The following is a 13227-nucleotide window of genomic DNA, read 5'->3' on the forward strand; positions in this document are numbered from 1 at the left end:
TTTTATTTTAAATCTTTACAAAAGTCAGAAACATAACTTACTATTAAAATATCGAATCTATATTTCATTTGACATACAAGATAATTCCTTTGCTATCTTAAATAAACACAAATATAGTTTTTTTACAATTTCTGGAAATATAAGTATATTTAAATAAGCGAAAAATATTGAGTAATCTTGATCAGATACTGCTCGTTAGCAATGGTTTTCTGCCTGGCCAGGCTTCCTTTGCATATTTCTTTTTCTTTGGTTCCAACGTATCACCGCCTTCTACTGAAGACACCAACTCTCCTAACATTTGGTTACCTAGACTGGTGGAACCAACTAGACCGGCACCCATACCTAGAATAACAAAATAATAATAATACATTTATTCTTACGATATATATTCTTATATATATAAAAATGGAGCTCTCGATAAAATGATTCTGTAAAACTCGAAAACGGCTAAACCGATTTGGCCAACCTTAGTCTTGAAAAATTCGTGCTAATCAGTAGGTTGTCTGAAAGGTGAGATATTATTTCAAAATTGCGTAGAAACTTTACATTTTTAATTTGAAAATTTTTGTTTAAGCGTAATTTAAATAAAACAATGGACGGTGGCTAATACGTCAAATGTCAAACGTTTTTGACAGATGATGTTCAATTACGTTTAATAGGATGTTTTACGTGAATATTATTTAATTATGAATAAATTGTAGTAAGTAGTTTTGTTTGTAGTTTTATTTATACACAAAAACGTTAGTAAACGTTTTGACGTAAACAAATTGACGGCTTAAAATATATTTTAAAAATATAAATCGTCGTAATACAGTTATAAAATTATAGTATGCTATTTCTTAATATGTGTACTGAATTATAAAAATATAAAATCAAATACATATGTTTCTAACAGAAGAAACTAAAAAATTGCAATGCACACTTGCATACTCTATTTTTATTAGTTGCGAATCGACGGTTGGATATGACTTGAGAAGTACTTTTGAAAAATGTTTTAAAAATATACAATATTATACTAGAGCTATAAAATTTTAGTATGTTATTACCTAATATATGTACTTAATTATAAAAATATAAAATCACATATAATTCTATCAAAAAAACAAATGCACTCTTGCATATCTAGTTTCCAATAATTGCAAGTCCACGGTTTGATGCGTATTTTGAAAAATATTTAAAAATATGAAACGTTATACTAGAGTTACAAAATTTTAGTATGCTATTTCTTAATATGTATACTAAATTATAAAAATATAAAATCACATATGTTTCTTACAAAAATTGCTATAAATGTGCAATTAAGTAAATTCATGTAATAGGGCCGCAAGTGTTACTATGAACTCAACAATATCTACTTTTTTGAAATGTTAATATGAAAATGTATTTTTTGGCGTTGTAGCACTCTTTTTTTGCAAATTATATTTTTCTCAAACACGGTGCTCAGAAAGATCTCATTTGTATAATTATATACTCACTGGTATTTAAAAAACATTTTCTAGGTTATATTATTTTTTATTTATTCAAAACCTAAATTTGGTATCGATCAAAGGGACATTTTGTCGAGTAACATTTTCCCAGTTATAATTTCCCAGAATTTATCGAAGAATAGATAGTAATATATGAAGGTCCGGGGTGTGAAAAAGGTCCATCACCGACGTGTCAAAAACCAGTAAAGTTAAGCATTGTTTAACAACAATATTTGAAAGTAGAGGGAAAAAGATGTATAACCAGCTATAAACTTGAATCTTCTGACTTTGCTATCGGGAGGTAATCTTTGAAAATCGATAATAAAAGTATTTTTTTCCATCGGTAGTTTTTTAGCATTAGTTAAAATGTAATTATTTTGTAAAATACCTTTAAAATTAAAATAAGACATTAAATATGTTTGCCACCTGGCCATTCCAAGTTACCAAGTCTATGGGGTAAAAAGGTGTAGATAACAAATTTTTGAAAGACAGCAAAAAAGCACATCTCTACAATGATGAAGTAGCTGACAGGTTTACTGAACGTAGTCAGATAATTGTTCGTTTGAATTGTGTTATTTATTGTGATATAACTAGTTTGATTTTTATAATATGATTAATATTTGCTCAAAGTCAAATTGGACCTTTGTGCCTCGCCCTGCTTTACATATATAATTTTTATTAAATTTACTTCAATTCATTGAATGTTACTTGAAACTTTTCAAAAAGCAGGTCAAAGAAGAAATACTTAATTCATTTTCTGTCTCTCCTCGCAGAAATTTGAAAATTTTGTATAAGCTCAGTAGTATTATTTACAATTATACACAAAATCCAGAATCCAAAAAGAATCTGAAAAACTTGGAACGTAATCAATAAGTCGAAAGACCAAAAAAGACTTGGATTGGACTATACCATGTTTTCTATAGAAAGTGTATACAACTTTCAGTTTGATTGTATTGACAAATTATAGACAAACTAATGGGGTTTATTGTTTTTATAATACCTCATTGTATATAGCATTGAAACAACACATCCTTATACACTTACAGTTTTAATATTTTTGATTCTCTTGAAATTGTTTAGAATATATCTTACTTAGCAAAACAACGCTTGCCGGGTCAGCTACTATGTATATATATATATATATATATATATATATATATATATATATATATATATATACATATATCCTTTACCCTTACCCTTACCTGGGTGTTTAGTGCAGATCTCCATGGGTTCCATATTCGGTTCGACATCTGGTGCAGGATTAGGCAACATCATGCCAAGTTTATTCATTGCTGCAGAAGTCGTAGGGAAATTCTGCACTGCAGCAGCATTTTGACCACTGTTAGCATTACTAACACCAGTGTTCAATTCTGGTGGTAAATCCTGGTACAAATGTGGCATTATTGCCGAAGGGTGCAGATGCTTTTGGAGGTCGTGTAGTTGTGAAGCATGTTGAGAGGAGGACGTGTGTTGAATCCCTGAGGAAAAAAAAAAAAGTGTTTATGTATGCATATTAGGGTGGTCCTTAATATGGTCATTTTTCGAATTTCCTTGCTCCCAAAGGCTCAAATGGTTTTAAATTGATAAAAAACAATTCTCTGAAAGTTTTAGCTCTTAATATTAACGTTTAGATAGAGCGCAATTCAATCAAAGTTTTGTATGGAAATAGCATGAAAAAAATTTTGAAAATTTAAAAAAAATTTTTAGGTATAACTTAGCGACAAATGAATTAAAAGTGAAAATTCGTGTAATTTTTTTTTTTGAAAAATTCGACGCTCTGCTAAATTTTTGAACATTTGTTCATGCTATTTCCATACAAAATCTTGATTGAATTGCGCACTATCTAAAAGTTAATACTAGTGGTGTATGGCATCGTGCCTTAAGACAAATTGCTGGAACTTCCCGTACCGTGATGAAATATTCGAGAAATATTAAACGTTTTCAAATATATTATTACAAATACTGTTATTATATTATTTCATTATCTTTGCTATCTTGCTATATCTGAGCAAATCAAATTTAAATCATAAATCAATTTATCTCCAGAACATTAACAATCGTCATTTTATTTCGAATTCAATTTCAAATAAAAAATAGTTGCCTAATTTGCACAAAAGTGCTCCCGTATAGTCACAGTCTAAACGCATTTGCAAATAATTCTGTGCGACATTTTCACTTATACTGTGGCATAGCGGCATTTTCACATTTTTCAATAGTTTTCCCAAAATTGGAAAAGTGCTCCAGTACATAAACTGTCTAAACGCACTTGGGTAAATATTTGCACCAGAGTGGCGCTTAGACTGTGCTTAGCCTGGGTAATTTTTTGAATTTTTAATCCAAAATTACAAAAATATTTTTTGAAAAAAAAATTAGAAACAACCATTTTTTTCCAAAAGAGTTTACTTTGTTGATAAAAGTAGAAAGTTCTTTGAATCATTTAAATCGGACACTTAGTTCTCTGAAAAACTGCCATTTTTTAACATTTAGCTCTGTATCTCCGAAACCGCTGGACCTACCTTTGCCAAAAACTAATAACCACTTTTCCCCGTCATTACGAATTGAATGTTTTTGGATCATACAAATAGGATGATCCGTTCTCTCAAAAACTCGATTTTTATTTTCTGCACTTTTTGCTCCATATCTCCGTAACGGCTGGACCTGCCTTTGCCAAAAACTAATCAGCACATCTCTCTATCAATAGGAATCGAATGTTTTTTAAACCATTCAAATCGGTTGATCCGTGCGCTCGAAAACGTGGACTAAAAATGCGGACATACAAAACACACACACACATCAATTTTTTCTGGGTATGCCCCTTAAAAATGTTCAGAAACCTTGAAAACGTCGAGAAATGCAAAAATTTTCATTTTCGATTTTCGGCCCATTACTATAACTACCCTACGGGAAGTTAATTAAGAGCTAAAACTTTCAGAGAATTGTTTTTTATCAACTTCGAACCATTTGAGCCCTTGGGAGCAACGAAAGTAGAAAATGTCCATATTAAGGACCACCCTAATGTATATGCATTTAGATAAATATTTTTTATATCTACCTATGAGTTGGTTCCTGGCCTTTTTGCTTGCACTCGGTATAACAGTTGTTTGGATTAAATTTCTGAATCTACCAACCGATGGGTCGACGTCTTCAGGATTTATTATGTCGTTGTCTTCGTTGAAATGGACAGCTCTACGTTTTCTTTTGCGATTGGCCTAAATGCAAATAATAGTATAAGTTGTAAAGATAATAGAAAAATTATAGTATAATTTGTAAAGATTATTTGTGGTCTAGTTAACTTTTTTTTACCTGTACACCGGGCCTTATTTCGTTTCCATCTTCTGTGGAAATGCCCAACATGGATATTCTCCTATTGTGGGCTGTGTTGAATTCTGTTAAATTCTGTAAAAGACATTGATTGAGATTATATATATGGACAAGAAAGGACTCTACTGACGAGTAAATTGAATCTGAATCTAAAAAACTATTTACTGACAAAAGAATTAAGAAAGGACTCGACTGACGAGCAAAATGAATATAGATTTAAAAAAATAATCTACTGACTAAAAATGAAGAAATGACTCTAACGAAAGGGACGAGCAAAATTAATTTTTAATTAAAATACAATTTTCTGGCTAAAAAATCAAGAAAGAACTCTACTAACGGACAAAATCAATTTTTAATTTATAAAAATATTAAGTGACTCAAAAATCAAGAAAGGACTCAGCTGACAAACGTACTGAAACAGAATTTAAACTAGTTGGTTTGGTATTTAGCCTTGAGGCAAGTTACATGAACTTCCCGAAATGTGTAAATAATCGACTTAATCAAAAAAAAATGTGTAAATAATATACTTCATTAATCCTACTTTAAAAAAAAACGATAATAATTTTAGCAAACTTTGACGAATTTTTAAAATTAAACTACTTGTCGTTAGGCCGTAATATTACAGTAAGTTCTATAAGACCATGATGTATATCGCCGAAAAAAATTCCATGAAAATCGGCTTAAATTTTTTTTCAACAGTTAATTACAAGAAAACGGCTCGGTAGATTTTCACCTAAAATTAATCAGTACCATTCCCAACTAATATCTTTCAAACAGTTTTTGATTTTTTAAAATCGTTCGGTAGGATGAGCTTAAATGTGGATGAAAAGTTTTTTTCAAATTACAAAGAAACGGCTTGGCAGATCGTTGCACAAAACTGACAAACGATAGTCCTCACCGAAATACATCAAATGGCTTTTAAATATCTGAAATCGGTTCAGGCGTTTTTGAGAAAACGTCGATCAAAAGTCTAATTTTGACAAATGCCAAAAAGACCATACTGATTTTTGCAAACTTTGACGAATTTTTAAAGCTGAACCAGTTGTCGTAGGGCCGTAATATTTTAGTATGATCTAGAAGACTATGGTATCTATCGTCAAAAAAATAATCATAAAAATCGTCGAATTTTTTTTTTTTAAAACTTTATTACAAGAAAACGGCCCGGCCGATCTCTACCAAAAACTAATCAGCACGATTCCCAGCCAATATCTATCGAATGGTTTTTGAATTTTCAAAATCGATTCAGAATTGCGGGCTAAAACGTAGACGAAAAATTTTTCACTTTTCTGCCATTTATGAAAAAACGGCTTGGCCGATCGTCGCACAAAACTGACAAACAATAGTTCTCATCGAGATGCATAGAATGGCTTTTAAATTTTTGAAATCGGTCCAGCCGTTTTCGAGAAAACGTCGATTTACGGCAAAAAATCTGTTCACACACACACACACACACACACACACACACACACATACTTTTTCCAAATTTGGTCTCATTCGATTCAGAATGGCTTGAAACGTCGAGAAAACATAAAATTAGCGAATCGGGTTTTTTGATGAAAACATAAACTTCTCCTTCGGGAAGTTAAAAAAAGAAATAAAACCTTTAGTTAAATTATCAACAAAAAATTGTAAAATTTATAAAGAACGACACTTACTAGCAAATTAAATTTTGATTAAAAAAACACTTTGATTTAAAAAATAACTAAGGACACAACAGAAAGGACCTTACTGACGAGCAAATTGAACCTAAATAATTGCCTTAAATATCAATAGAGGACTCTACTGATGAAGAAAATAAATTTTTAATTAAAAAAACAATGAACTCTACTGACGAGCAAAATTAATATTTATATGAAAAAAAAAAAACAACTTACTGACAAAGAAAGGACTCTACTGACGAGCAACTTGAATATACATTTAAAAAAATATTGTACTGACTAAAAAATCAAGAAAGGGCTCTACTGACGAGCTAAATTAATATTTAGTTACAAAAATTATTTACTGCCTGAAATATCAATATAAATGACAAAAAATTAAGAAAGGACTCTACTGACGAGCAAAATGAATATTTATTTTGAAAAATAATTCACTGCTTAAAAAATCAAGAAAGGACTCTACTGACGAGCAAAATTATTATTTAATTAAAAAAACAAATTCCTGACTAAAAAAATAAAGGACTCTATTGACAAACACACCGAATCAGAATTGAAAAAAATGCAACTAAAAAATCAACAAAGAAATCTAATATTAAGAAAGAAGGCTACTGACCAACAATATAAATTTTTATTTAAATTTATATAAATTTATATAAATAAATTTAAATTTATTTAAAAGTAAAACGCCCTAATAACTATAGACACAACGAAAAGGATCAAGAAAGGACTCTACTGACTAGCAAACTACATTTAAATAAAAAGGCAGTGTTATAGCCTAAAAATTAACAAAAAGGTCTTTAATGACAAACTGAAACTTCATTCAAATAATAATATCCACAATGTACTGACTCTACTGACGACCGAATTCAGTATTTATTTTTAACAAACCAAAAAAAAATTATCTGACCAACGCACTTATATAGAATATACATAAAAATGTATAAATAAATTTAAAATATATAATTACATCTAATTCTGTCTGTGTTTCCGGTAATCCTAAAAGGGCACCTTGTCCATCACTACTATTTGGAATTTCTTCCATAATTGTCCTAGAACCACCAACAGGTCTTTCTCTGCAAAAAAATAAAAACAATAAATAACAAAACACCCAAATTAAACAAAATGATCAAATATCGACTTTTTTGTGAACGTTTATAATTGAATTTTGAATAAGATTGCATATAACATTCTAAACTAATAAAAAAGGACTCTACTGACAAGCAAACCTATATCTTAAAAAACTCTTCTAATGAGCAAACTGAATATTTATTTAAGAAAGGATTCTACTGACGAAAAACTTAATTTCAATTTAAGAAAAGGACTCTACTGACGAGCAAACCTAAATCTTTATTTAAAAAAACTTTGCTAACAAGCAGATTAAATCTTTACTTAAAAAAAAGACTTTACAGACGCCAACAGGTCTTTCTCTGCAAAACAATAAAATAACTCATAACAAAACTTCTCCTAAATTAAACAAAGTGATGAATTATCTTTTTTGTGAATATTTTCAATTGAAATTTGAATAAGATTTCATACAACATTTTCAGAACAGTCCTTAGATATTGGCGACGGAAAGGTTACAATTATCGATCCTTATTACTTTACCTTAAAACATAATATCTAGTAGAGGCTCCAAAATGGAACGTGGAATCAATAGGCAACTGTGTGGGCTTATGTGCTTCTAACCGCATCGAACCAATAAAAGTCCCATGAGCTAAATAAAAAAAATTACATACCCATATAAAACTAATCTTTTACCATCTTTTACCAAAACTTACTGCTTCCTAAATCGACCAAAAATGGCCTGTTTAAATGTTTGTGGTAAACAAAAGCGGCATGGACTCTGGAGCACGATGCATGGTCTATGCAGAAATCGTTTAATTGACTATTTCTTCCGAATAAGTAACATTTTTTTTGGTCCAACATTAATTTTTGTATGAGAGTCTCCTCTTTCAAGACGTCCAGGTGGAGCCCTGTTGGCGGCTTTCCGGCCCTTTAAGGAAAAAATGAGATTATTGGGAGTTTTGAAGCTAAGAATAAGCTTTGGGGTTTATGCAATTTAAACAATGCACCTTTGTTTAAGCGTCGTCCATTAACCACGTGAAGCTCTTATAGGTAGGGGTGGGGGTTGACAAAAAATCACAAAAAATCACAAAAATTCACGTGGAGGAGGGAGTAAGATATCGCGTGAATTTAGTTTTTACCTAAATTTTCAAAAAAAACAAACATTTTACGTTTTTTCCGTAAATTTGAAAAAATTGTTCGGAAAATTTTACGTAACTAAAAATAAACATGATGTTTGGTGGGGAGAAGGGTTAATTCTGAAAATCACAACGTATCACCAAGTGGTGGTTTAAAAATCTTTAATAAATAGATCACGTGATTAATGAACGCCCCCTTATAAAAATGTAGATGGAGTGAATAGTTTGATTATAATAATAATAATAAATCGTAGTCTGCTCGAAGGCAGGTTCATGGTGTGAGAGCCACCACAACAAAAGATTTCCTTCATCCTTCCTCCCATTACCACTATTCCCTATCCCATTTTTTTTTATTTCATGTATTTTCCTTTCAGTTTGATTATATAAACATGTTATTTTTTAAGACATATTTGACTAATTCGTAGCCCATTTTGAAACCAGCAGAAATAAGATTTCTCTTTTGACCGCCTTATTGTTATCATTTTTCTGCCGGGGCAGTAGTTCCTCCTTTTTAGCTTTTGTTTTAATTATCTATTATATATGTTTATGTTATATGTGTTTATCTATTATATATGTTCTTTTTTATGTGTTTTATATTTTTTGTTTTTCCTGGCTGAATGATGACACACATCGAGTGTCGAAACGTATAAAAAATAATTTTTTCTATATTATTATTTTATAATTCGACAAATAGCCTGCAAATTATCTCCTGAAATGAAAGTTTAAAGTTGAAAAATAAAACGAAGAATAAATCTCATAAATGTTTGAATGTTCAACATTTATGGATTGATCTTTTAAATTGTAATGCTTAAAATCTGTGTGTTTGTGTGTGTTGTTTTTATATAATAGGATGTATATACTTAAATTCTTGATCTTGAATGAATGTCGATATTATAAAGTCATACGTAAAGTATATTATATTGTCATACTTCTGTAACATTTTTTCCACAATTTTATTCATTTTATATAAAAAAATCCATCATCTTCTGCTTTTCTTAAACATATTGTTTGCTTAAATCTTATCAAGATCATGTTTCTTGACAGATGTCCTGAAGGTGGAACGTACCTAGTTCCGAAACGTCGACAGTAAATAAATAAATAAAGAAATAGTTTATTAAAAAATCTTTTTTTTGTTTTTTACTACTTTTTGGATTCTTTGTTCGAAGCTCTACATATATATACACTAGCTGACCCGGCAAACAATTATATTTAATTGTTTAATTATATTTTCAACTTCTTTAGTAATATTTGGTTTGAAACTATTGTGGAAACGTATTGTTGGATTCATTTCATTTATTTTTATATCAAAATTTATTTTTATATGACCTTGTTTTATTTCTATTTGAATTACAAAGATAGGGATGTTCATACTGTGTATTATATTTTCTAAGATTTATTCAAAATAACTTTATTTATCATCTCTTAGATTATCAAACCAAAAAAAACATATTTCCCTCTTTTCTTTCTCTCTTGATTTTGAAACTTGCATATATATATAAATATATAATACGAATAAATATTTGAATCAATTTTAAAATTGTATCATAAGCCGTCAGTGATATATTTTGATTATTATTATCAATTGCTAAAGTTTATGTACAAGATGAAGGTGTTGAGTGATATTTTTATTATAAAACTTTATTAAAATAATGGTATAAAATAGACGGGTCCAGTTGTGGATTGAAAATCAAAGAAAGGTTGGTCGAAGAATAAGACTTTGATAAAAATATCATGACTTCTTCTTCATGGATTTTATTTTTAATGTAAATTTATTTTTATTTTATTTTATTTATTTTTATTTTATTTTATTTATTTTTATTTTATTTTATTTATTTTATTTTATGATAAATGATAAATATATCTGCTTGATGTAACATTATATTGATTTATTGAATTTAATGCCAACTGATTTAAAGTTCTCGCACAATGAATTTTTTTACTTACTTTATATAATTACTACTATTATTGTTATTATTATTAGTTATGCATTTATAGATTACAATTGATTTTCATGCTCAAATCTTTATCATACACAAAAGTTAAGACAAATAGTCTTAAGCTTAAAAAATTATTATGTGTGTTTGCATATTCGATAAGAAAGAAATAATAATTATATTCTTTCATACTTTGCCATGTTTAATAATAATAATTGATGTTTTATTGAAGACTTTTAAATGTCTTTTTCGAGGTAAAGACAATTCAAACAGTCAGACATAGTTAAAACATGATATTAATATATTGATGCAAATAGAATTAAATGTTTGTGTTTATATATATATATATATATATATATATATATATATATATAAATATATATATATATATATATATATATATAAATATATATATATATATATATATATATATATATATATATATATACGTGATATATAAAGTTTAATTGATGTCTGATAAATACTTTTGAAAGTCTTTTCAACTTCTCGAATCAGTAGTTTATGATTTGTAATAAAGTGGATTGGGCATATTTAGACAAATATATACATTGTTGCAATTAGAATTAAATCTTTGATTGTATTTTATAATAAAATCTTAAAGTATATATATATATATATATATATATATATATATATATATATATATACATATATACGTGTATACATATATAGATTGATAAATTTATTACTAATTCCCAAGCTATAAAACAAACAAATCATATACTAATTCCAAAGCAAATCAATACAAGAACACAACAAAAGTCTTGTTTACTAAATAATTATACATATATTTACTATCAACAAAAACTAATCAGAAAACATTATAATTTACCAATTGGGCACTTCGTAATGATTCGCCATAGTTTTCAGACTTTTATTTAACCTATTGCACTATAAATAAATATTAATATCTATTCACTCAACATATTATAATTATTTTACATATTTTAATATACACACATAAATAAGGAAATTATTTAATAAATTCATAAAAATTTGGAAACAGAATTATAGTGAAATGTTTTGACGTTTGTCTGTGACAATGTCAATGGCGACACCTACAAAGTTTGGTTAAAAGGTTAAAAGATGTAAAAGAAAATAAGTATATAATATATTAGTATAATTGTACGTTATAATTACTATATTTATTTACTAATTTGTTTACGTATTAATTGTTATTAATAACTTTAAGTGCGTTGTGGATTAAAAATATTTCCTTGCGACCATGGCGACATCTTGTGTGTGGTAATAGAAGTGCTCACTTCAATCAGTTTGAATTTTGATTTTGAACTTTTTTTTCAAAAATTTTAAATAACTTTATTATAAATTAATTATTATGAATTTATTATATAATTTTTAATAATAAGTTTCCGAATATGAATTTTGTTTTCATATATTAGATCCAAAACACACATTTGATTTCTCACTTAAAATTTTGCATTCAGTTTTTTCAAAGGAGATTATTTGTAGAATTAATTTTTATAGAAACAATTACAAATGCAATAAGCTTATGAACAGACACAAAAACTTACTTCAATGATACTTCAGTTAAACTTCAATTTATTACTTTATTAACTTAACTTTTATTACTTTATTTTGAAAATTCAAAAATCGTTCGAAAGATATTATGTGGGAATCGACCTGATTAGTTTTTGATAGAGATCGGCCGGGCCGTTTTCTTGTAATAAGGTGTTAAATTTTTTTTTTCGTCGATTCTTATTATTATTTTTTTGACGATAGATACCATAGTCTTCTAGATCATACTAAAATATTACGGCCCTACGACAACTCGTTTAGCTTTAAAAATTCGTCAAAGTTTGCAAAAATTGGTATCGTTTTTTTTGCATTTGTCAAAATTAGACCTTTCATCGACGTTTTCTCAAAAACGCCTGAACCGATTTCAGAAATTTAAAAACCATTTGATGTATCTCGATGAGGACTATCGTTTCTCAGATTTGTGCGACGATCGGCCGAGCCGTTTATTGTAATTTGGAAAAAAGTGTTAAACCTTTCGTCCACATTTAAGCTCATACTACCGAACCGATTTTAAAAAATCAAAAACTGTTCGAAAGATATTAGTTGGGAATGATACTGATTAGTTTTAGGTGAAAATCTACCGAGCCGTTTTCTTGTAATTAACTGTTGAAAAAAAAATTAAGCCGATTTTCATGGAACTTTTTGGGGCGATAAATATCTTTAGTTTTATAGAACTTAGTGAAATATTACGGCCTTACGACAAGTAGTTTAATTTAAAAAATTCATCAAAGTTTGAGAAAATGAGTAGTTCTTTTGACATTTGTTAAAATTAAAATTAGATGATTTATTTGTATAACTATAGAGTACTTGGTTTTAATGAACATGCTAAACAATTAAAGTCCTACAAAAACTGGCTCAATTATTAAAATTATTGATTTTTGAAAATTTGCTTTTAAAAAATACTCTGACCGGGTTGACGTGTTCGATTTTCAATAATGTGTAATAAATCCACTTCGAATACTTTTAACTACTCATAAATTAATTTATCTATCATGAATTAAATCGATTATTTACACAAATCGGGAAGTTTATGTAACTTGCCTCAAGGCAAAATACCAATACCAACTAGTTCTTGTAAGCTTCTTTAAAT

The 13227-nt window shown here is 28.4% G+C and overlaps 1 protein-coding gene across 1 annotated transcript; it reads right to left on the reverse strand.

Moving 5' to 3' along the window:
* Positions 1-136: 136 nt before the first annotated feature.
* On the reverse strand, positions 137-11630 carry LOC113363275 (nuclear inhibitor of protein phosphatase 1). Its single transcript, XM_026605763.1, has 8 exons — positions 11434-11630; positions 8224-8438; positions 8051-8159; positions 7413-7518; positions 4773-4865; positions 4522-4678; positions 2672-2947; positions 137-342 (listed from the first exon to the last, which is right to left on the reverse strand). The coding sequence occupies exons 1-8, from the start codon at positions 11460-11462 to the stop codon at positions 182-184; spliced, it is 1146 nt and encodes a 381-aa protein (XP_026461548.1). The 5' UTR covers positions 11463-11630; the 3' UTR covers positions 137-181.
* Positions 11631-13227: the final 1597 nt, after the last annotated feature.

Source organism: Ctenocephalides felis, unplaced genomic scaffold (genome assembly GCF_003426905.1).
Source record: "Ctenocephalides felis isolate EL2017-DRISC unplaced genomic scaffold, ASM342690v1 CF-g0.4_SCAFFOLD_00845, whole genome shotgun sequence".
Classification (NCBI taxonomy): Eukaryota; Metazoa; Arthropoda; class Insecta; order Siphonaptera; family Pulicidae; genus Ctenocephalides; species Ctenocephalides felis.